At 33.2% G+C, this 26,496-nt stretch overlaps 2 protein-coding genes across 2 annotated transcripts; both read left to right on the top strand.

Moving 5' to 3' along the window:
- Positions 1 to 612: 612 nt before the first annotated feature.
- Positions 613 to 13,673, top strand: LOC113367268 (electron transfer flavoprotein subunit alpha, mitochondrial-like). The gene is made up of 5 exons (XM_026608891.1): positions 613 to 624; positions 2,480 to 2,744; positions 7,268 to 7,483; positions 9,982 to 10,133; positions 13,379 to 13,673. Exons 1-5 carry the CDS (start codon positions 613 to 615, stop codon positions 13,553 to 13,555), a joined length of 822 nt encoding a protein of 273 aa, XP_026464676.1. The 3' UTR covers positions 13,556 to 13,673.
- Positions 13,674 to 21,293: 7,620 nt separating this feature from the next.
- LOC113367267 lies at positions 21,294 to 22,208 on the top strand. Its single transcript, XM_026608890.1, has one exon. The coding sequence runs from the start codon at positions 21,294 to 21,296 to the stop codon at positions 22,206 to 22,208; it is 915 nt and encodes a 304-aa protein (XP_026464675.1).
- The last annotated feature ends 4,288 nt before the right edge of the window (positions 22,209 to 26,496 follow it).

The following is a 26,496-nucleotide window of genomic DNA, read 5'->3' as shown; positions in this document are numbered from 1 at the left end:
GCCATTCAGACTAACCACAACATCCATGGCACGGGCCTTATAAAATAGTTGATAAATTTTCAGACCTTAATTATAAGATTGAGCGCAGAGTTAGAAACAGTTGCAAATACGACACGGTCCACGTTAGTGGAATAAAAGAAGAAAGAAAGGAAAAAATATTTCTTTCACTTTTCTCTTCGTTTTTTTTTAATATAGATAAGAACTTATATATAGATGTACATATGTAAATAATTAAACATAATTATAGTAATAGATTTAGATTTAGGATTCCACCCCCCCTTAGATAAGTCGTAAAATTAGGCGTTAGAATATAAGAAGACATATAAGGAAGCTATATTGGGATTTTCGGTTGTTGAGTATAGGTTAGTTGCAACAAGATATAATAAATATAAGTCTGCAGGCTTATATCGGGACGCCATATCGGATTTACGTTTTTGTTTTATGGTTATATATGTGAGTTGAAAGCTGGGCCCAGTAGTCCACGAGCGAGGACCATTGAGATGTCCGAATCGATGGACGCGTACGGTTTCAATCGGGGAAACCGCCCTTAATCAACCCCGCAGCCGTCGAATTATTAGGTGAATTATTATGTATTATGGATTATTATGGAATATGGTTGTGAAGGTACCTTCAGCGAAGACCGGGATGGCGACATAGGTCGCAGCACGCCATCTCCCGTCAAGGGGGCAATCTGGGGTACTTTTGTGCCGGGCTGAGGAACCCCAGGTGTGTCACGCTTACTTAGGTGTTAAGTGTAAGTGCCATTTGTTTTTGGGTGGGCATAGACGGTCGGTCTAGAGATATTATTATTGGTATGGGGCTCTGCGGGGGGAGCAATGAAGGAAAACTAGATCCTAGCCCCCATCTGTGGTCTTGTATTTGGGGGGCAATCACACCAGTAGAGGCTGAATTACGGTAAACGTCGCGTCCGTAAAAGTAAACTAGTTATTTAAATAATTGTATTTTGTAAATTGAGGAGTATTTTTGTTTCTTGTTTATTGTCATATTAGTTTCGTTTTTTTTTCTTGTCAAAGTTTTTCCGCGCGTTACACAGTAAAAGATTGTCCATATCATCGGGTTCATGATTTCTGGCGAACTGATTTATAATTCGGGTTACGGTTATTCCATTAATTCTAATACTACAACCAAGAAAATAGGTGACAGCACACGCACATAGGATAAGATTGCGTTTCAAGGAAACGTGTTACGAAAAACGATTGTACTTCGAATATTTTTTTTATTAAGTTTTTGTCTTTTGTTAGTCTGTGGTATATAACTACTTTTTTTTTCTGAGTCTAATCTTGTTTTTTCTTTTTTTTTCTGAATTTGCTGAGTACAGTTTTTTCCCAACACGGTTTCTTTGAGAACGAAATAGGTTAAGATAGTCTTAAGCAAACGGACTTATTTTTGTATTGTAATTTTTGTGTTACTGAAGGATTTTGTTTTCGTTTTTTTTGTATTAATGATGTTGATGTATTTTTTTTATCAGACTTGTGTATATGTAAGTTTATGTTTACTAGCTGCTACGTGTTTTGAGTTTGTAATCAAAGGGGGAATAGCTTACCAGGATTCTAGGAATATCTGACCGGAACCACAACACCTGAACGATGGCCAGCACACAACCACAACTACAATCATCGTCCAGTAGCCAAGGCTCACACTTGAGCAAACTCAGTTAACCTAGCCAACCCAAAGACGAGGACCAAAGGGCAAAACAGGACCCTACGAAAAACACCGGAACAACCCGGAAAAAACCAGGAGAGGGCAATAATTTCAACTTTGAATTTAAGAGCCGAGGCCGACTCTACTGTGACAGGGGGGCGTGTAACGACAATCGGTATTGTCGTCAAAAGGGTTGCATAACCACCAGTGCAATGACGCTCCCCCACCACGCCCAATAGGGATGCCAATATAAGGTCCAGTCTGGGGTTGAAAAATGGCATTAAGAATTGTATCATCCTCTGAGAAGGTCAGTGGGTCCACGCGCCAGGCGCTGGACCCGCTTTGTGTATAGTGGTGTGTGTGTTGTGCCAGGAGAGGAGAACCCGTTCCAGTAAAGGTCAGATGCATTATTGGTTTTATAAACTATTCCCTCCGTTCCGTTATCGTTACTCCGTTGATACCGTTTTACGTTAGTAATTAATAAGGATTTATGAGTACGTTAGGTTTTAGGCAAAGGGCATGACAGTACGTAGGTATTGTCATGCCGTGACACCTGTAATAATTAGTAATAATTAAATAAGCTAAAAGTACATTATGTTTCATTCGCGTAGTTAGTTGGCTTTTCCACAGGTAATTACAGGGTGGTTGTAGAAGTCGGGTTTAGGAGTTGGTGTAACCCTTTCGTTGGGGATGCAACGCTAAGACGTAATAATGGAAGTCGTTGCATATCCCCTAAGAAAGGGGAGTATCAACCCTCTTAATCCGTCACAATATATATATATATATATATATATATAACTTAATCTTTTTTTTCTAGCTTGCTAATGAAGTTGCCAAAGCAGCGGGTTTGAAACAAGTCTTATTAGCGGAAAATGCTGCATTTGAAAACTGTTCTGCTGAAGCCTTGACAAAACTTGTTGTTGCAGTTCAAGAGCAATATAAATTTACGCATATTATTGGTGGTGCAAGTTCCCTTGGCAAGGCTGTATTGCCAAGAATAGCGGCCAAGTTAGATGTTTCCCCTATTTCTGAAATAATTGATGTTAAAGATCCTGAAACATTCGTTCGTACAATTTATGCCGGTAAGAATACATTGAGAAAATATTACAACAATACTTTGTTTTGTATGTTGCTTATATCTTGAATGGCATCGTGCCTAAAGGCAAATTGCTGGACTAATAAAATATTCAATTAAATGTTTTCAAATGTTATTATAAATACTGTAACTGTCATTGTTCGTATTTTATTGACAAAATATAAGAGCTTATGTATTTAATGATAATGTTTATATAAGTTTACATAAAAAGTAAATGAATAAAACTCAATGATCCCTTTCGAAGCAGAGTTAGAATAAAGATTCTTGTCTAATATTTCTCAGAGTTATATAAGTTGAGTTGCGAAAATTGAAATCCAAATTATTTGCAATATTCGAAAATAAAGAAAAGACTAGTGGGGCGCATGGCATCATGCTTTAAGGCAAATTGCTAGAACTTCCCGTACCGTAACGAAATGTTCGAGGAATATTATATGTTTTCAAACAGATCATTATAAATTCTGTAATATCGTTAGATATTTATAAAAATTATATAAACTGAATTGCAAAATTGAAATTATTTGTTTATAGTATATTAGAACATTAGTCAGAATTGAGAATAAAATCTGAATTATTTTAGATACACAATTTTTTTTTTGAAAAAAAAATTGAAATAAAAATTTTGAAACAAAAAATTTTTTTTTCAAAATCAATTATTTTGTTAAAACAAGCAGAAAGTTCTTTGAATCATACAAATCGGACGCTTAGTTCCCTCAAAAACTGCCATTGTTTGCACATTTAGCTTTGTATCTTCGAAACGGCTGGACTTGCCTTTGCCAAAAACTAATCAGCACATCTCTCTATCAATAGGAATCAAATGTTTTTTAAACCATTCAAATCGGTTGATCTGTGCTCCTGAAAACGTGAACGAAAAAATGCGGATTTGTGTACTTTCTGTACAAAGTTCCGAGATACGACGCATGTTTCGTATCTCGGAAACGGCTGGACCGACCTTTCCCAAAAACTAATCAGCATTAAATCTCATGAGTAGGAATCGATTGCTTTTTCAATCATTCAAATCGGTTGAGCGGTACTCCCGGAAACGTCGACGAAAAATTGTATCCACACAAACGCACACACACATCCATTTTTTTTTAAGTATGCCAAAATGTTCAGGAACCTCTAAAATGTGAAGATATACAAAGAATTTTATTTTCGATTTTTGGCCTTTTAGTATAACTTACCCTACGGGAAGGTAATTGAGCGCGGATCAAGACTGCCCTAAAGGGTATGGGCGCTTTGCCATACAGAATCGGCCTCACCCTGGTATTTAAATAATGTATACGTCATTTTATAGGTCTATTTCATAAAAACCGATATACGAATTTTCAACTTTGTATCTCACCTTATGGCCGAGATATCATTGAAAATATGTGAAAGTGGCCCCTTTTTTCAAACTCACTTTTTGGCGTAACCATAAAAGATATCGCAAAAAAATTTACGTGGTTCTATTCATATTGGCATAGGCCACATTATGTAAAACAATCGATGCCAAATAATCATTTATTATTAGCTGAAAAAGATAAAATAATTTTTCAATTGATGTTTTCCGGTAGTGCGCTTAGTTGAACCACCTTCTAATTAGCGTTATTCGAAAGCCTATTGTTTTTTTTTTAGTACCGAAAATATTGTTCATATAAACTTGGTGGAACACATAGAAAAATTGAAAAATTCGGAGCCAGTACAACCGCGCGTAACGCTAATAGACCTGCAATTGCATGCAGTTCGTTATTTATATTTATATATTTAACTTCCCGTAGGGCAAGTTATAGTAATCGCAAAAAAATCGAAAATGAAAATTTTTATATATCTTTACGTTTCAGAGGCTTCTGAACATTTTGGCATACCTCAGAAAAAATGGATGTATGTGTGTGTGTGTGTGTGTGTGTGTGTGTTTGTATGTATGTACGTGTGTGTATGTATGTGCGGATACAAATTTTCGTCGACGATTTCGGGAACACGGATCATTCGATTTCATAAATAATTCAAAAAACATTCGATTCGTATTGATAAGGAGACGTGCTGATTAGTTTTTGGCGAAGGCAGGTCTGGCCGTTCCGAAAATACGGGGCAAAAAGTGCCGAAAACGGTAACTCAGTTTTTAAGAGAACGGAGCGTCCGATTTTAATAATTCAAAAAACATTTTACTTATATTGACAAGGTGAAAAACCGATCAAATTTTCATAAAGGCAGGTCTAGCGGTTTCGGAGATCTAATGAAAAAAGTAACAAAAAAATGCCATTTGGCGGTCTTTATGCAGTTAAAGCAGTACGATTGCTTTCAAAAAAAGTTTAGATCTTCCAAAATATGTCAAAATAAAGAAAACATTTTTTTTTTCAAAAAAATAATGAATTTTTTTTCTTTTTATTTTTTTTTCAAAAAAAAGTAATTTTTATCCAATTTATAGTTTCTCAAAAATCTTATTTTTTCGAAGTAAATTTTTTTCAAAAATGTTAATTGGTTTTAAAAAAATAATAATTATTGGTACGGGAAGTTCCAGCAATTTGCCTTAAGGCACGATGCCTTAATTGCCTTAAGACAGAATTCCACTTACAGCTAGTTAAATATATTTATACAACACAATTGTACAATTATAGATATTATATGGTACATAACTTAAATTAATAGATAATAATACAAACAATATGAAAATGAAATATAATTTAAAAAAACAAACGTTCACTTAAAATCTTATTCTAATTTTTACAGAATAATTACTGAAAGTTATAACTCAAATACTTATCAATAGAGTAAAACACTTGCTCTTTAAAAAATGTGTTAAGTAGTTTATAAAATTTCCTATTTCCAACTTCTCTAATACCTAGTGGCAGCTTATTGTAAAGCATTATTGACCATCAAAGGTATTAAATGAGGAGGCTAGTTTCAATGTGGGACCTTTTACAAGTTTATGTCTTGTGTCATTATAAATACATTCGGGATTTGGGGTTAAATTAAACAGGTTGCCATTATTTTTTATAAAACAGAGGGTGATTAGGAGAAAAATGCATGGAACGGGTAGAATCTTGTGCTCATGGAAAAAAGGTCGACAAGATGTAGTGGACGAAAGGGAAAACATAACTCTGATTGCTTTTTTCTGTAATTGAAAAACTGATGTTAGTAACGGTGAAAACCCCCAAAATTGAATGCCGTAAATTACATTAGAATAACTAGCTGTAAGTGGAATTCTGTCTTAAGGCAATTAGGGCATTGTGCCTTAAGGCAAATTGCTGGAACTTCCCGTACCAAAAATTATTTTTTTTTAAAAACGATTAACATTTTTGAAAAAAAAATACTTCGAAAAAATAAGATTTTTGAGAAACTATAAATTTGACAAAAAATTACTTTTTTTTTGAAAAAAAAAATTGAAAAAAAAATTATTAAAAATTTTTTTTTTTTAATCTTTTTTTTTGAAAAAAAAAATGTTTTCTTTATTTTGACATATGTTGGAAGATCTGAACTTTTTTTCAAAGCAATCGTACTGCTTTAAATGCATAGAAACAAAATATAAAGCGCGTAAGCGCCGCGTCGCTGTCTAACGGGTAAACATTGGTACGGAACCCATAGGAATGAAAACAAAATTTATACTTACTGTTAAAATCTCTATAAAATATCTGATAATTTGATGTGCATATGTCTAATGATCATTTTTGACCGCCAATTGGCATTTTTTTTTTTACTTTTTTCGTTAGATCCGCTTTTTTTTTACTTTTTTAGTTAGAACCGCTAAACCTGCCCTTATAAAAATTTGATCAAATCTTCATCTTGTCAATACAAGTAAAATGTTTTTTGAATTATTAAAATCGGACGCTCCGTTCTATTAAAAACTGAGGTACCGTTTTTGGCACTTTTTGCCCCATATCTTCGGAACGGCTAGACCTGCCTTCGCCAAAAACTAATCAGCACGGCTCCTTATCAATACGAATCGAATGTTTTTTGAATTATTCAAATCGCTTCATCTGTGTTCCCGAAATCGTCGACGAAAATTTGTATCCGAACACACATACATACTACGCACACACACACACACACACACACACACATACATCCATTTTTTCTAAGGTATGCCAAAATATTCAGAAACCTCTGAAACGTAAAGATATATAAAAATTTTCATTTTCGATTTTTTTGCGATTACTATAACTTACCCTACGGGAAGTTAAAAATATGAGTACATAATAAATTGTGAAAAGGCTCTCTTTGCTTACTTTCATTTTTAAATTACGAAGCATAAAGCAGGTTTTTGATAATTTAGGATTCAGAGTGTTAATTATGTGATGATCCCATTTCATATTGTTACTAATATTTATACCAAGAAATTTTGTATTATTCAAAAACTCATAAGTGTTATTATTAAAGACGTTCGGACGCAAAGTAGTGCGTGATGCGCCCGAATCCCGAAACGATTGTTAAGAAACTCGGAATGCGAAAATATTTATTATATAGATATATATGTTTTGTTATATTGCTGATATATAGGATTTTGATAAGTAAATAGGTATTGTTTTGTTTTAGGTAACGCTATTCAGACACTGAAGGTGAAAGATGCCACTAAAGTCATATCTATTCGTGGCACCAGCTTTGAACCAGCTGCATTAAATTCTTCTCCAGCTGAAGTGAAAGATGTTCCAGAGGGTGACTATAATTCCGATTTGACCACATTTATATCCCAAGAACTAAGTAAATCAGACAGGCCTGAATTATCAAGTGCTAAGACTATTGTATCAGGAGGTCAGTGGTCATTCGCATATAAATCTAAGTATAAAGTAAAGTAAAATACCTCACATGAAACATAACTTTGTTGAATATCTTGCAAACAGATTTACAAGAGATAACAGTATTTATCTTGTGGTTTTTGTTGTTCATTTTTGTTTAATTAATAACGCTATTTTCAGTTATAAGTATATTGTATAAGGCTTACTTGTGCCAGCTAAACTTGTACCATACTTGTACATATATAGCATGATCTTCGAACAATTGTTGACTTTATATAAAAGACAGTTCTTAAGTCTAATAAGTACAATAATATTGAAATAATATACTAATAATCAGGGCCGGTCCTGCCTTGCATGCTGAAATAGTTTGTTAAAGAAGTAAAAATAATTTGCAAAAAAGATGGATTGCAATAACTATTTTAAGGGAGTCTTCCTATGTGACGGCCTGTTTTTTAGGGATATTTTAGGATTTTTTTTCTACGACCAGTAAATATTTAGAGCTTCAAGTTTTTTATCATTTATTAACACATATTTGGACAGTATAAATATAAAATTTCAGCTAAAAATATTCAGTCATACTAGAGTTACAGCGCTCTGAACACCCCCGCCTCGAAAAAAAGAGCTCCCACTTCCTCCACGATTCCGGCTGATCGGCTTAACTGAAAAAAAAAATAAACGGCGTTTTAATTTGTAGGCTTAAAAGCACGGAATGACCTATAATCAAATGAATATAAAAAAAATTGGATTTTTGATAGACATTTGAAATAAAAGTTGCAAATTAGGCGTTTTTTTTTGTTTTTTGCTATAAAAAAATCGAAGTTTTGAAAATTTTCTTGATTGATAATAGTTCATTCCATGCGTTTAAATATATTGAGTGTGCCCTGTAAATTTCAAGTAATTCAGTCGAGCCGTTTCTGAGATACAATTGAGGAAAGTTTGAAAAACACAGCTTAAAGAAAAACGCGTTTAAAGTTTCAAGTCCGTTAAAAACTATCAAAATATCAACTCTTTTACCTGCTGTATCTTTAAAACGACTTCGAATTTTCTAAAATCGCTTTACTACCGTAATTTTAGACATGTTAAGGGAGCAATTTATGAAAAAAAAATCGATTTTTTCAACCCATCACATAGGAAGACCCCCTTAAAGAACAAAAGACAAAAGATAATGAAGCATTATTTTGATTGAGTTATTACAAGATGAGAGAATTTTAGACCCGCAATCTTATTTTAGTGTATACTATTACTGTTTGGATATATTAATTTCACAAACCAAACAAGATTTCAAAACCTTTGCGACGTAAGTCATTTGCGAACACAAACACTTTGCGACATTTGTCTTTTTGAAATCGAGAATTAATAAACGTTTCCGGAAAACTGTCGACTGAACTACTGTAAAGAAATATTGTATAATATCTCATATGATCATGACCAATTGATAGTTCTAGAAATAGGTTTGAATACAGAAATCTAAGAAATTTATTTCATTAAGGTACAATGATGGATGCAATGGGGTTGCATCCAGTTTTCCCAACGAAATAGCAGTATGCATTTTATTCTTGACCCTTCCAGTTACAATCGCAACTGCTAAAAAAACATTTAAAATTAAAACTAATTAAAAATTACGTAAATACTCTAGGACATAAATGTCTACAAGACCTGTATGTTCCTAGAGAGAGAAAATTTATAAAATTTCAAGATCACTAAATGAGTCAGTTTTTCAAAAAAAAGGTAAGGAGAGTGAAAATATATCTGGAATCATTTGTGAAAAATTCAGAAAGTTAGAGAAAATTAGATAGATAAATAATTAGAATGATAAATAAATATTCTTTTAATATTATTTTTATATTTTGTGAAAAAAAAATTTCTTCTTGAGGGGGCCGCCAAACAACTTTTGATACGGAGCCCCGCCAAAGCACGCTACGCCCCTGATTATTACATACGGTCTTATTGTGTGTTTTAATTCAATAATAACAAAATAATTTGTTATTAACTTCCCGTAGGGCAAGTAATAGTAATCGCAAAAAAAAGAAAATGAAAAGTTTTATATATCTTCAGTTTTCAAAGGTTTCTGAAAATATTGGCATACCTTAGAAAAAATGGATGTATGTGTGTGTGTGTGTGCGTGTGTTCGGATACAAATTTTCGTCGACGATTTCGGGAACACGGATGAAGCGATTTGAATAATTCAAAAACCATTCGATTCGTATTGATAAGGAAACGTGCTGATTAGTTTTTAACAAAGGTTTTTTCTAGAAGCTACTACTATTACTGCTAAAATTATTACTTCCGTTTTGTATTTAACGGCATATACCAAATGTGTATTCAACCTTTATGAAAAATATCTATATAATCGATAGTTTTAATCATATCTCATAGGTCTATAATGTTTTAAGGGGTTTATTTTGACAATAAACTATGTTACTATGCAAATTTTCATCAATAATCCATTAGACTAGTTTATTAGACTGTTCTTAAACCAAGCAAGAGTCTAAAATAATGAAATTAATTTTCTAGGACGTGGTTTAAAGTCTGGTGATAATTTCAAATTATTATTTGACTTAGCGGATAAGATAGGAGCTGCAGTAGGCGCTTCTAGAGCCGCGGTAGATGCTGGATTTTGCCCAAATGATATGCAAATCGGTCAGACAGGGAAGATTGTTGCACCTGTAAGTAGCATGCTTCTTTTAATTCTGATAAAAGTATATTAACCTTAATTTGAAAACATTAATTTACTAATATATAATCCTATGTGTTTGTAATAGGGTTTATACAAAAACCGATCTTTCAGAAAACCGGTTTTTGAATTTTAATTTCACTAAAAAAACGGTTTTAACCGGTTTTCGAATTTTATATAGAAAATAAATTTTTGCTCGAATATTCTGTAATTTATCCGCAAATTTAGTGTAATTTCGAGAAGAATTTGACTGTATTTATTTATTATTCAATTTTGTAGATAGTAAACAAAATTATTTTAATTTCAATTAGTAGAAGTGAAAAATAATAGTTTATCTTGATTAAATAACTTTGAAAATAATTATTCGTTATTCATGCCTCTTTTCACATATAAGAATGAAAATATTGTTATGATAGTGAAAGGAAAGTTTTCGAACAAATAAAAATAATTCATTTCTAAATAAAAAAAATCATTAAATTAAAAAATAAAAGTAAAAAAATATTAGATACATGTTAATACATACTTGTTAATATCTATTTTAGTTTTAAAAATAATTAAGCTAAACTCGGATATTGTTTGTTCCGAGAAATTTTAATTAATTAATTTTAAACATTCTAATTGTTTTTTGTTTAATGAAATATGATTTCAAAAAACTGAGAACGTCTACCGAATTGCTACTTATTGTTAGATGTGTCTTTTGTTCACTCATAAAATTTCCTGAAATAGAAAATACTCTCATACTAGCGACCAAATTATGCTTAATCATTTTTAAAGCCTGATATAATAATTATAAGTTTTTTGTTCTTTAATTTGTGGTTTCTACGGTTTAAAACTCTTTTTTTTTAAGTTTGTGTAGTGGAAGTTACTTCTTCAAGAAGAAGTCACACTGATTTAAATTAATATATACACTGCTATAAAACTCTAAATTAATATATACAAAACATTTCTGGGAACCATTGCAGACTGATAAGATATAAAATGCTATTGAACCGATATGATTTCAAGAATCAAAACACTTTCATCTATCTTTTATATTTGGCTATATTTGTCATTTTCTATTTATACAGTGAAAACCGACTTTTTTCACTAAAAACCGGTTTTCGAATTCCATAATTTTGGCAAAAAACCGGTTTTTGAAACCGATTTTTGAAAACCGACAAACCGTAGTTTGTAATAATTTGTCATCTTTGTGTGCGTATTTATAGTTTAAATTACGTTAAAGATAGACTATATTATTTGTATTCAGATTATGCGTTTTGAGCAAAAACCTTAACATTTTTTTTTACATTTTTAACGTATTCAATGCGCACAGCATGATTTGATATTGAATACATAAAAAAATGGCACAATTAAGATGATGCAAGTGCGGAGATACTTGAAATGTTTAATTACCAATTATTGTATGGAAATGTTACCTTAACATTACAAATAGTATTTCTGACAAATTTATAATTAACTTCCCGAAGGAGAAGTTTATGTTTCCATAAAAAAATCCGACTTGCGAATTTTATGTTTTCTCGACGTTTCAAGCCATTCTGAATCGAATGAGACCAAATTTAGAAAAAGTATGTGTGTGTGTGTGTGTGTGCGTGCGAACAAATTTTTTGACGTTTATCGACGTTTTCTTCAAAACGGCTCGACCGATTTCAAAAATTTAAAAGCCATTCGATGTATCTCTATGAAGACTAGCGTTTCACAGTCTTGTGCGACGATCGGCCTGGTCGTTTCTTTGTAAATAGCAGAAAAGTGAAAAATTTTTCGTCCACGTTTTAGCCCGCAGTTCTGAATCGATTTTGAAAATTCAAAAACCGTTCGAAAGACATTGGTTGGGAATCGTGCTGATTAGTTTTTGGGAAAGATCGGCCGGGCCGTTTTCTCGTAATCAAGTGTTGAAAAAAAAATTTCGACAATTTCTGAAATCAGTTCAGGTGTTTTTGAGAAAACGTCGATCAAAGATCTAATTTTGACAAATGCTAAAAAAAACGATACCAATTTTTGCAAACTTTGATAAATTTTTAAAATTAAACGACTTGTCGTAGGGCCGTAATATTTTAGTATGATCTAGAAGACTATGGTATCTACCGTCAAAAAAATAATCATAAAAATCGTCGAATTTTTTTTTTTTTAAACTTTATTACAAGAAAACGGCCCGGCCGATCTCTACCAAAAACTAATCAGCACGATTCCCAACTAATATCTATCGAATGGTTTTTGAATTTTCGAAATCGATTCAGAATTGCGGGCTAAAACGTGGACGAAAATTTTTTCACTTTTCTGCAATTTACAAAGAAACGGCCCGGCCGATTGCCGCACAAAACTCAGAAACGATAGTCCTCATCGAGATACATCGAATGGCTTTTAAATTTTTGAAATCGGTCCATCCGTTTTGGAGAAAACGTCGATTTACGGCAAAAAATCTGTTCACACACACACACATACTTTTTTTAAATTTGGTCTCATTCGATTCAGAATGGTTCGAAACGTCGAGAAAACATAAAATTAGCGAATCGGATTTTTTGATGAAAACATAAACTTCTCCTTCGGAAAGTTAAAAAGATAAATTAAAACTTTGTGTCCTTCTCTACGCTACCAATAAATGCTTCTAATTCTGTTATACAGTTTTCAATAAGCTTGGATTATGCAATAACGACAAATAAGTACAAGGGCGAAAAATATAAATTAGGAATAAATTTGGTATGATGTACAAACACTCAAATCATCGGATGTGTTGTGATGTTTGACCAATGTTTTGTTCAATTTTTCAATCACAATTTTTGCAATTAATTGAATAAACTAGGGTCATATTGAATGTATGAGAGACGGTGGATTTCATTTGTGAAAACATTCTTCAAAAATCCACTTAAATTGAACATGAATCTAGTTTATTCAATTGTACAAGTGCAGTGTATTTTTTGTTAAATATTCAAATCGGGCGTTCCTTTCTCTCTGATAATGAATTACCATTTTCAGCATTCTTCGTCTCGTATCTTTGAACCGGCTGGACTTGCTTTTGACAAAAACGAATCAGCACGTCTCCTTATCAATAGGAATCAAATGTTTTTTTGAATTATAATATAAATCGATTGATGCGTGCTCTCAAAATTGCTCAACATGAAAATATATACAAATTTTTATTTTTGTTTAAGTTGAAGTTTAAAATATAAGCTGATTCTAAAATCGATTTGAATGCTGTGCCTGATCTTATATGTAACATATTAAAATGTAATTTATTTCTAGGAACTCTATATTGCTGTTGGAATATCTGGAGCAATTCAACACTTAGCTGGAATGAAAGATTCTAAAACTATTGTTGCAATCAATAAAGATCCAGAGGCACCCATATTTCAAGTTTCAGACTTTGGTTTAGTAGCTGATTTATTTAAAGCAGTTCCAGAGTTAACTGGAAAGCTTTAGTAGCTAATTACTATAATTGGCAGCTATACAAGTATTGTGCAGGTGTATTAATTTTAATACAAAACCCATTTTAATGTGCCTAGGAATATGAACACTTTCTATTAGCTCTGAATTTTTGGTCAAATAGCTGTGATAAGATTGTAAATTCAATATAATATAACATTGTATTATGAGGGTTTTAATAAATCAAAACAAATATACATTGAATCAGTTTATCTTTACATAAAAATAATATCACCTTCACCTAATTAAATCTTTTGTGATCTAGTTCTAAGACGATTATCTATCATGCCTTCAGTGCTGTGACATCCATGTGGAATCTATGTGGATTTCAAATTACTGGGGAGATTTTGGGATCTACAGGCGATAAAATATTAGTAATTTTATTTACTTTATATAAGGTGAGTATACGTTTCGGATTGGCCTGAACAGTCTTGGATTTCTACCTTGTTCCCGGATTTGGATCACTTGTCTCGGATTGTCCCAAGTTTTCAAAAATTATAGGCCTAAATTGAATTTTTGCATTTACTTGTAAGCGGCTATTGTACAAGATCTGTAAATTCTGTTCAATTTTCGTCGACATTCACTTGAAAAAAAAATAGCACTGGTTTGTTTGTTTTCATAATTTTTATAAGTTAATTTTCGTGAATTTGAAAACAAAAGTTGCAAATTATTTATCTGAGAAAAGCTTGTTTAACCCACCTTTGAAGATTTGTATTTCGCAATTTTTTCATTCATAATGTTTTGTTTTATATGAGCATACTTGCTGTCGTGCAACATAATATATGTATATCATTCCCTAATATTTATGATAGGTAATGGTAATTTTACTATCAATAGTAACTGCATTAATACCGATAAAAAATTTCAACTAGTGAGGTGTATGGCATCGTGCCTTAAGGCAAATTGCTGGAACTTCCCGTACCGTAACAAAATGTTCGAGGAATATTGAATGTTTTCAAATAGATTATTATTATTAATATTGTAACATTGTCTAATATTTATAAGAATTATATAAAATGAATTGCAAAGTTGAAATTATTTGTTTAAAGTATATTAGAACTTTAGCTAAAAGTAAAAATAAGATCTGAATTATTTTCGATATACAAAAAAAAAATTTTTGAAACAAAAATTTTTTTTCCAAAATCAATTATTTATTAAAACAAGCAAAAAGTTTTTTGAATCATTTAAATCGGACTTAGTTCTCTCAAAAACGATGCAATTTTCTGCACATTTAGCTCTGTATCTTCAAAATGGCTAGGTCTGCCTTTGCCAAAAACTAATAACCACTTCTCCCAATCATTATTAATTGAATGTTTCTTAGATCATTCAAATCGGATGCTCCGTTCTCTCAAACACTCGATTTCTATTTTCTGCACTCTTTACTCTCTATCTCCGTAACTGCTGGACCTGCCTTTGCCAAAAACTAATCAGCACATCTCCCTATCAATAGGAATCGAATGTTTTTTGAACCATTCAAATTTTCGGCACGCCCGAAAACGTGTGCGAAAAATTGTATCCATACATACATACACACACACACACATCCATTTTTTCTGAAGTATGCCAAAATGTTCAGAAATTTCAAAACGTCGAGAAATGCAAAAATTTTCAATTTCGATTTTGGACGATTACAATAACTTTCCTTACGGGAAGTTAATTCCGGTGTTTCAATATTTTTGGCTTTTAAAACCAAAATGGTAAAATACCGGTATTAATAATATCTTTAAATAATGCGAATAAAATTTAAAGTTACTTATACAAATATAATTAATTGCTGGAACTTCCCGTACCGTAACAAAATGTTCGCGGAATATTAAATGTTTTCAAATAGATTATTATAAATACTCTGAAAATTTGTCTAATATTTATAAAAGTTTTATAAACTGAATTACAAACTCAAAATTATTTATTTAGACTATATAAGTGATCTTTAAAACTTTAGCCAGAATTAAAATTAAAATCTGAATTATTTTCGATATACAAAAAAAAATTTCTTGGAAAGAAAATATTGGAAAAAAAATTTGATTTTTTTCGTACTATAGGCTATGTGCGAAGGCATGGAAGGGGAAGTCAAATCGACCGAAGCGTTCGTAGTGGCTACTTTGAGCATTAAAGTTAGCTATTATAACAGAAATTTTAAATGAAAACACATAAAATATTTGTTTATTTCAAATTTAAATAGGATAATTAAAAATGAGCCACCAAAGCTGTTGTATAGTGGGTTGTAGAAATACTAGCAGGAAAAGTGACTGCAAATTCTATACATTTTCTACAGCTAAGTGGAAAAAAAATCAACGGAAAAAGTGGATCGCTGCGGTTAGAAGATTAAAGTAAGTATCATAACCTTATTGTTATAAAAATACAATTAGGAGTATTATGAATAGTTGTAAAATTGTTATGTTTAGCAAAAAGAAAAATTATAAGTCAATAAATTGTTATATTATTGTTGTTTAAAGCTTACTAGAAAAAATTGTTTTGCAAACAATGTAATTAATACAAGACTGAAATAATGAAAAATAAATATTTATATATTGTATATTGATTATGTATAACTATTATCTATATATTAATTACATTTTATTATATAATAATTGTAATTTTATGATTAAAAGAAAAATGAAAGTTATCACATAGCGCTAAAATGTTTATTTTGCAAACAGTTTATTTAATACAATGCTGAAATAATGCAAAATATATATTTGTAGTGTTGATGGATCACCGCCGTGGGTTCCCAAGACCTATGATCGCATTTGCGAACATTTCATTAGAGGAAAAAAATCGGACGAGGTATTGAGTCCTATATCTACTTGCCAACAATATTTCCTTCAATTTACAAGCCTCGAAAAGTTAAAGTAGTTTTTTTTCCTGCAATTTTATCTGACGGTTGATGGAATCAAATCATGTCTTTATAATAATGTCTATTGTAAGTCTTTAGTTTGACCAAAAATAATAAAAAATGAGTAAATTAATTTATTATTTACTTATTCTATTGATAAAATATTTTTATCATCACTATATATTGTTTTTATTAAGAACTATTCCGAGATTATGACATAAGCTTTGAGGCACTTAACCTTAAAAATGTTTACTGCATTTCTTTATTTAATTAATCATTATACTTAATTATGTTTTAAGAACGTTGAATAATTTCAATAAACATTCGGCGTTCACATTATTACTCTGTCGTGTTTATTATCATTTATAACAATTATTTAATATCTTTTTTCCTTAACAAACATATAAAACCCATGAAAACCACACACTGATAGCCGTCATTAGTTCATATTTATAGTGTAGTGCATTACCATATCCTAATACCATGGATTATTAAAATTTTCCAATTTAACACTAAGATCAACTAATTTTTCCACTGAATGAAGGCTAGGATTATAGCCGAAACGTATGGATTTAAAATAAATTTTTGAAAGAAATTCATGTTTTTTATTGATGTTATGCCCGATTATTAGACTTTGTTAATATATATATATATATATATATATTGAACTGTAATAACAATTCGAATCATATTTTGTTTAATAATTACAAAACGTGTTGCTAGTTATATGTAGGTTACGCGGACATCGGAAGTGCTTACTGTTGGATTTTGTAAATAGGTTGTAAACAATAAATTAGTATATAAGAGTTAAACAAAAGTTAGACAGTCAGTCAAACCTGGAGAGAAGCTTGGAGTCAAGCTTGGAGCCAGACATAGTATTCAGTAAAATGTAGTCTTTGCTGATATGATAACCAAAAGGTTATCAACAAATATTAATTGTAAAAATAGTGAATAATAAAGTATCATTCAAAGAAAGAAGTGTGTTTACAAATTACTATCAAATCGCTGTTCGTCCTAAAGGCCTTACACACTACCAGTGGACTCTGGAGAGGAATTTTCTGACGGAGACATCAAGTTCAATAGCTGCCACAACTTGATAAACCCGACGATCATTCGCAGCACAAACTAAGGGATGGTGGCGCCTACCGAAGAACTTTAGAACGAACACGAGACTACGACTAACTTGGACATAACTGTCTCATCGGATTCAAGTAAGCAAATCAAAATTTAATCATATCTCAAGATGGAACCCATTTTTGAAGAAGCTAGAAAAGGTAAAGATAATAGTATAGAAATAAACAAATTTAGAATTCAATTAGCAATTAGCACTATACCCGAATTCAATGGCAATTCAGATGACCTTTATAGATTTTTAAGTACAGTAGACTCAATTTTAGATGATGTAGATTTTAAGACATACAAATTTATATCAAAAATTGTTATTTGTAAATTAAGTGGAACAGCTTTTGATTGCATTAGACGGGCTGATTATCAGTTATGGAATAATGTCAAACCTATTCTAATTAAACGTTTTAAAGATAGAAGGTCCATCGCTGAGTTACATCACGAGCTAGCAACAACAACAAGAGAAAATGGGGAATCGATTGAGAAGTTTGCAGAGAAAGTTGAGAGTTTGCTTACGTTAATAAACAACGAATGCTATTTTACACAAAATGAAATAGCGTATCCATCATATTGTGACTTGGCTTTGGCAGTTTTTGTTAAAGGCCTACCATTGGACTTGAAAATTATAGTTAAAGCAGCCAAACCGGAAAATTTGAAAGATGCTATGCACATTGCTGCAAAGGAAGAAAAATATTTAAACATCAGATCTGATAAAAAATACAACCCATTCGTCACTTGCAGATACTGCAAGAAGAGGGGACACCACATTAACCAATGTCGAAAACTTACAAATCGGAAAAGAGATGACAAACTTAGAATCTACAATGGTGGAAATGACGATAGAACGGACTACGAAAGTAATAAGGATCTGAAATATACAAAAACATATGATGATACATACAAGGCATTCATAACAACTAAAGAAGAGTCCGAAGAGTCCGAAGAATCCGAAGAATCCAAAGAACAAGAAGAATACAAAGCAGAAAGTTTGACTCACAACACCAAAATAGAAGAGTTGACGACAATCGCTGCAAATTCATACGAAGAAGAAAAGGATCTATATGCGGCCGAAGATATGGAACAAACCATACGTGCAAATTCATACGAAGAAGAAAAGGATCTATATGTGGCAAAAGATATGGAACAAACCATACGAACAAATTCATACGAAGAAGAAAAGGATCTGAACATATATGTGGCACAAGATATGGAACAAACCCAAGATGAGGTTTACGACATGAAAGAAATTAATGATAAACAAGAAGAAATAAGAATACTTAATGATGAAGGACCAGAATATATGAAAACTATTCCCATTAAAATAAAGAAGAAAAAGAAAAAGAAAAGAAATATCAAAAGAAGAAAAATTAATGATGAAATTATAGAAGAAAATAATCAAGAAACCAGGGAATATAAAGTTAATATGATAAGAAAATTACCTTCACAACGAAAATTGTCAATAAATGAAAATATAGCCACTATTACAGATATGTTCAACCGTAAGAATATGAATTTGAACACAAAGGAGAAATATGCACATTTACAAAGCCAAAGCAGCAGAAAATTGATATCGTCGCAAACACATGTAAAGAAGAGAAACATTCCCGATTTTATTATATTCAGAACAGCACCAAAATTATTTAATTATAAATACCGGAAGAAACTAAAAACTCGCCAGGTGTAAACACAGTAGTAACAACGCAAGTCATTTTGTTGGTTGACATAAGCGAATTCTCATATTTCAAAGCAGCATTTGTTCAATTTTGATTACCCAGCAAATTTCGAATATATCAAGAATTAACAATACAACGTAAATTTAAATTTTCATTAATTACTATTTATGATTTAAATTATCAAATGCAAGATTCTTTACGCCATTAATATTTTTTTGCAGATTTTAAAGACATTTTTCATATTAAGATTTTTATGCTCTATTGATATAAAAGTTTTTTTAACAAAAAATTATTTGCATCATTTATGGTAAGTTGTTCGAAGCATATTTTGTTTTACCGGAATAACATTTTAAATTTCAGTGATGCCTTTACATAATCAGCGACCATCTAAATTGCATTCAACTGCTGATTTTTTTTATATGTATGTTATTAAAAATTTATTAATATAGAGATAAAAATAAAATTATTATAAGATTTTTTTTTTCAGAGCACATATATTTGTAAACATATTCTAACAGTAATGACACTTTTGAGGACAAAAGTTTTTAAGGGCCGAAGGAAGAAGAGATGGAACTCATTTTTTTTTTAATTTTTTCTTAATTTTTATAGTTTTCCGAGGACGAAAAACTTTTGAAGAGGGAAGTTGAACTGTAATAACAATTCGAATCATATTTTGTTTAATAATTACAAAACGCGTTGCTAGTTATATGTAGGTTACGCGGACATCGGAAGTGCTTACTGTTGGATTTTGTAAATAGGTTGTAAACAATAAATTAGTATATAAGAGTTAAACAAAAGTTAGACAGTCAGTCAAACCTGGAGAGAAGCTTGGAGTCAAGCTTGGAGCCAGACATAGTATTCAGTAAAATGTAGTCTTTGCTGATATGATAACCAAAAGGTTATCAACAAATATTAATTGTAAAAATAGTGAATAATAAAGTATCATTCAAAGAAAGAAGTGTGTTTACAAATTACTATCAAATCGCTGTTCGTCCTAAAGGCCTTACACACTACCAGTGGACTCTGGAGAGTCCACATCACAAATATAATATTTCAACAACTATTCAACTATTCACCGCTCGAGTCCAGCTTACCATTACCATTCCTGGTCGTACTGGTGATCTAGAACCTACCTCCCAATATATCAACCACCAGCCAGGACAATTCAATATATATATATATATATATATTGGTTATATATTGATTTGAATCAATATCAATCAAAGAATTGTGGTTATATATGTATATGTATATATATAAATAATATATACTTTCATGTACATTTCTATTCTTTTTGTGCTCAGCTTGAAAGGCTGATATGCTAAAATGATATTACACACACACACACATATATATATATATATATATATATATATATATATATATGTATATATATATATATATGTATATATATATATATATATATATATATTGTATATATATATACATTGTGGATAGCGTGTACATTTATGTACATTTTTATGTTTTTCGCACATAGTTTATACAGCTTACTACCATCTATTATAATCATATATAATGTTATATATATATATATATATATATATATATATATATATACATTGTGGATAATGTGTATATTTATGTACATTTCTATGCTATGTGTGCATTGTTTATAAAGAGAACTATGTAGATATAATGTAGAATGTTTTTGTGAAAAATAAATGTATGGCGTTTCCTGACACCTAGCGGTGAGAGTAACAACTAGAAACGCCAATACCAACTTCATAGACACGTTGCGTGTGAAGAACGTCGCAAACTGTCAAGTTGGCGACGGCGCATCGTGCAACACTTGCGTGGGCTCGAGGGATGCGAAAAATGCAGTCTCACCCTCTTGTGCATCAACCCTTGGAAGAGTGAAGATATAAAACCTAACCTAAATACACTTTATATCAGTGAGATGCTTTATACTTGTTTTGTTATTATAAATTAAACTTATATACACGTTATTCAGTTCTTTTAATTATAAATATAAATTATATATAGACCCAACATCTATATAATTGGTGACCCCGACGTGATGAAAACACGTGGCTGAATTCTAATCTTGATACTACAAGCGAGGTATACTATATCATTAATAATGTCTTCACCCGCAAACACTGAAGCCTCACAAGATCTAAATCGATCGCTCATCGATTTTGACGAAACTCAAGTTCGCACGCCATGTGCGAGCAACTCCAACCAAGTGAACAATGATTTAAAAACGGAACAAATTTACAACGTGGGCAGGCATACAATAACCCCGTTCACGGAAGATGCTCCTGATCTATGGTTCCTGTTGATTGAGACAGAGTTTCTTGGAGATAGGATCAAATCCGACCATGCGAAGTACACGGCGGTATTGCGTGCTCTGGACAGGTCTACTTTACACCTGGTAAGCGATGTGTTGCGAAATCCGCCAACCGAAAATAAATACAACACGTTGAAGAGCATAATCCTAGACCGAGTATCCGAGTCGAGGTCAAAGCAAGTAGACAAATTGTTAACAAACGTTGTCCTAGGTGACAAAAAGCCATCCCAGCTACTACGGGAAATGATTGACCTGGCTCGGAGTGAAATCTCGGAGGATATCATCCATAAACTTTGGTTGGACAGACTCCCACAACACATCCGGCCTCTACTGCTTGTATCGAAAAACATTGGGCTACAAGCCATTGGCGAGATGGCAGACAGGCTTATAGATACTTGTGGACTGCCATCATCGGTGATGGCCACAGCGAGCAGAGCACCTGAACCAAGAAGTGACCGCACCCAAGAAATTCTGCTTGCCATGATGCAGAAACTAAATGCCTTGACGACAGAAGTGGAGAATTTAAAACATAGCAGAGAACATGACAAAAGAAGCAGGACCAGAAGTCACTCCAGGCACAGGAGAGGGAGATCAAAGACGCCGTCCAAATCACAGCTATGCTTTTACCATAGCAGGTTTGGAGAGAAGGCTACCAAATGCATAGAACCCTGTTTGGTTAAGACTCTCCTAAAGCCGGAAAACTAAAGTCACCATCAACACCAGGAGCAAGTAATGATGGTGATATTAATTCTGTCTGTCCAGAGCTCCGACTATGTGTGACAGACAGAAAAACACGGATAAATTTTCTTATAGACTCTGGCTCCGTTCTCTCGATTCTTCCAGCTAGCAAGTTTGCAACCGGTCGTGCCAAGGAAGAGATTGTTCTGTATGCAGCCAATTCCAGCCGAATATCCACCTATGGAAAGCGGACTCTCGAGCTGGACCTTTCGCTGCGCAGACCCTTCACTTGGCAATTCGCAGTAGCAGATGTGGCAACAGCCATAATCGGTGCAGACTTGCTAAGCTACTACAATCTACTAATAGACCTGAAAGGCAAAAGACTAATTGATTCAACGACAGGCTTAGCCTCTGATGGCAAAGTGCTGAAGACCCAGAACATTAACATTTCCACAATTAACCCACACCAACCTTTCAGGAGCTTACTAAACAAATATATAACAATCACTAGAACGCCACAGAGACTAACAATTAAACCATCTCCTTTCGCACACAGGATTACCACAACAGGTCCACCAGTTGCTGCCCGGTTCAGGAAGATTTTTGGCGAAAAAGCATCAGCTGCAAAAGCCGAGATACAAAATCTCCTGAACAGGGGCATTTTGAGACCTTCAAGCAGTCCGTGGGCAAGTCCAATACATATGGTATCAAAAAAGGATGGATCTTATAGACTCTGTGGTGACTATAGAAAACTTAATTCAAGCACGCAACCAGACAAATATCCTCCAAGTTTTTACAAACCTGCACAATAAAACAATTTTTTCAACAATAGATCTTGCAAAAGCGTATCATCAGGTGCCGATGCATGAAGAGGACATACAGAAGACTGCCATCATAACTCCATGGGGATTATATGAGTACCTCTGCATGCCTTTTGGACTGAAGAATGCCACTCAGACATTCCAGCGCTACATAAACCACATATTCCAAGACATTGACTTTGTGTTTATATATGTGGATGATATTCTGGTTATGTCTGAGAACATGGAGCAACACCATCGCCACCTGCAGATAGTTTTTGAGCGTTTGCAAGAACATTCTCTAACCATCAACACCAACAAATGCGTCCTAGGCAAGTCCCAAGTAGATTTTCTGGGTTACAAGCTCAGTGAGAAAGGCTATTCTCCAGCTACAGACCGGGTGGACAAGATTTTGAACTTCCCACAGCCAACAACAGTTCTGGAACTGCGTAGGTTTCTGGGAATGCTGAATTATTACAGGAAATCAGTCCCAAAAGCAGCCAAACTGCAAGCACCGCTGAACAGTTACCTACGTAGTTCAGTCAAGAAGGATAAAACACCTGTCATTTGGAACCCAGAATCTCTGCAAGCCTTTGAGGACGTAAAGAATGCTCTTGCAAACGCCGCTTTACTTCATTATCCAGCTGCTGCAACAAATATATGTTTAGTAACAGATGCGTCAACAACAGCCATTGGAGCCACTCTGGAGCAGGAAGAAAATGGTGCATGGCACCCTATAGGTTTCTACTCCAGAAAGCTCACATCCACGGAACAGAGGTATTCAACATATGACCAGAGCTTCTAGGCATCTTTGCGGCCATAAAATATTTTGAATACCTGCTGGAAGGTAGGCATTTCATTATCAAGACAGACCACAAACCCATCACATATGCATTTCAGCAGAGACCTGAAAAGGCGTCAGACAGGCAGCGCCGGCAATTGGAATACATATCCCAGTTCTCTGCTGAAATTGTGTATGTGAAAGGTGAAGAAAATGTACTGGCAGATACATTATCAAGAATTAACACTATTGAAATGCCTACCAGACTGTCAGCTGAACAAATATGTATAGAGCAAAGCTTGGATCCAGAAATGCAGGAGCTGCTTGGTGGAGAAACTTCTCTCAAACTACACAAATTAACATTGGATGGTTTTCCGATCTATTGTATAATTGAGTCAAACTTTGTTAAACCTTATCTCCCACAGAGCCTCCGCAAAACTGCATTCGACGTAGTCCATGGTATTTCTCATCCAAGCATCAGGACTACATCCAGGGAAGTACGCAGCCGGTATGTTTGGCCTGGAATTGGAAAGGATGTTGCTACTTGGACTCGTCAATGTCCAAAATCCATAAACATAATCATTTCAATCCTTTGCACATCCCTATTCCTGATGAAAGATTCTCTCATATTCATATTGACATAATTTCCTTACCCAATACTAATGATTTTCCTTACTGCTTAACAATTATTGACAGATTTACAAGATGGCCGGAAGCCATCCCACTGAGAGACATCACAGCTGAGACAGTCACGCAGGCATTGTTTACGTGCTGGATTTCCAGATTTGGTACACCAAATACAATAACATCAGACCAAGGCACGCAGTTTGAGTCATCTCTCTTCAAGTCCTTGGCACAGGCAGTTGGTGCAAAGAAAGTACGTACGACAGCATACCACCCTCAAGCAAATGGATTAGTAGAACGTTGGCACAGAACCCTAAAAGCTGCACTGATGTGTTCTTCTGAACCGTGGATCAAGACACTACCCTACGTACTACTTGGTCTACGGAATTCATTCAAAGAAGACATCAAGACATCAGCAGCAGAGATGGTTTACGGAACCACATTGAGACTTCCAGGTGATTTTTTCAATACATCTAATAACTCACAGAATCCACAGGTCTTTCTAGAGAATCATCGCCGAATCATGTGTGCATTGAAACCAACTCCAACAGCCCACCACAACAAATCCAAGATTTTCATTTTGAAAGATATGGGCACATGCACACATGTATTCCTCAGAGCAGATCATGTACGAAAGCCCTTGGAACCACCTTACAGAGGACCCTATGAAATACTTGAGCGAGTTTCTGATAGGATTTACAAACTTCGCGTTAATGGGGCCGCAAAGAACTTCGCCGTTGAAAGGCTAAAACCAGCATATATAAATAAAACAGATGCAGATTACGGATCATTTTCTCAACCACTTCATACACATCCCTGGGAGTCATCAAAGGAACCTACAAAGAAAACAGCCAAAAAGAAAGTTGCGTTCAATATTTGACAACACACATTTAACCTTATTTCTATTCTGACAGATAGCTTGCTTTCATCTTGGGGGGAGTGCTATGGCGTCTCCTGACACCTAGCGGTGAGAGTAACAACTAGAAACGCCAATACCAACTTCATAGACACGTTGCGTGTGAAGAACGTCGCAAACTGTCAAGTTGGCGACGGCGCATCGTGCAACACTTGCGTGGGCTCGAGGAATGCGAAAAATGCAGTCTCACCCTCTTGTGCATCAACCCTTGGAAGAGTGAAGATATAAAACCTAACCTAAATACACTTTATATCAGTGAGATGCTTTATACTTGTTTTGTTATTATAAATTAAACTTATATACACGTTATTCAGTTCTTTTAATTATAAATATAAATTATATATAGACCCAACATCTATAAATGCTTCAAATTTTTTTTTTTCAATTTTTCTTTTTTTAAATTTTGAATTAAAACGGTCCATATAATTTTGGTTCATTTCTATAGTATTTTTTATACGCACCCGTTCAGGCGACTAGTGCCATCTGTAGCGCGGGGTTTCAACTAACACAGGAATGTGGCAACGAAATATGGCCCGAGAGAGCGATCTATATACTCTTCTTTTATCTATGATTCAATCGTAGTACAACAAGTATCTATATACTTGTTTCATCTATGCTATGAAGAGTGATGATTGACAGATTTGATCGGAAAAACGTGGCAACGAAATATGGTGCGTGCGAGAGAGCGATCCCTAGACAATATTAGAATACCCCGTGTTCATATAGACGCTTCTCTCGCCCGATTTTTACGTTCAGAAGGAATACTTAAAGGGTCCTCCGCTCGACGTGATGGCGCTGCTTTTGTCATTCAAATTAATGGCGCAAAATTTGAAATAAAAATTAATGAATTTTAGTAATCGGGTATTTGAAACTAAATTTGGTATTACAATTCTATTATGTTTTGTAATAATACAATAATAACAAAAATATACTAGATAATATTATATTATAATAAATTACAATCAAATCGAAATATAAATCAACAAATACACTGCAATACACCGGTTTATATATAATATATATCACACCTAATCTACTGGAATAACTTCGACACTCTTTTCTACTTATTAATATATATATTTATTGCAATTTAGTGAATAATGCATATAGTGTTAGTTCATTACATCGTCTGTCATTCTTAACTCTCATTAACTAATAATCATCCCGTGCAAAATTTGACATTCTTAAGCAATT

This window comes from Ctenocephalides felis, unplaced genomic scaffold (genome assembly GCF_003426905.1).
Source record: "Ctenocephalides felis isolate EL2017-DRISC unplaced genomic scaffold, ASM342690v1 CF-g0.4_SCAFFOLD_01170, whole genome shotgun sequence".
Taxonomy (NCBI): domain Eukaryota; kingdom Metazoa; phylum Arthropoda; class Insecta; order Siphonaptera; family Pulicidae; genus Ctenocephalides; species Ctenocephalides felis.
The sequence above is the reverse complement of the archived record's forward strand: the minus strand, read 5'-3'. Positions and strand labels throughout refer to the sequence as shown.

Coding starts and splice junctions, on each gene's coding strand:
- LOC113367268 (XM_026608891.1), top strand. Junction 2,745..7,267: donor CGTTCGTACAATTTATGCCG/GTAAGAATACAT, acceptor GTTTTGTTTTAG/GTAACGCTATTCAGACACTG. Junction 10,134..13,378: donor CAGGGAAGATTGTTGCACCT/GTAAGTAGCATG, acceptor ATTTATTTCTAG/GAACTCTATATTGCTGTTGG.
- LOC113367267 (XM_026608890.1), top strand. CDS start 21,294: ATGTCTTCACCCGCAAACACTGAAGCCTCACAAGATCTAAATCGATCG.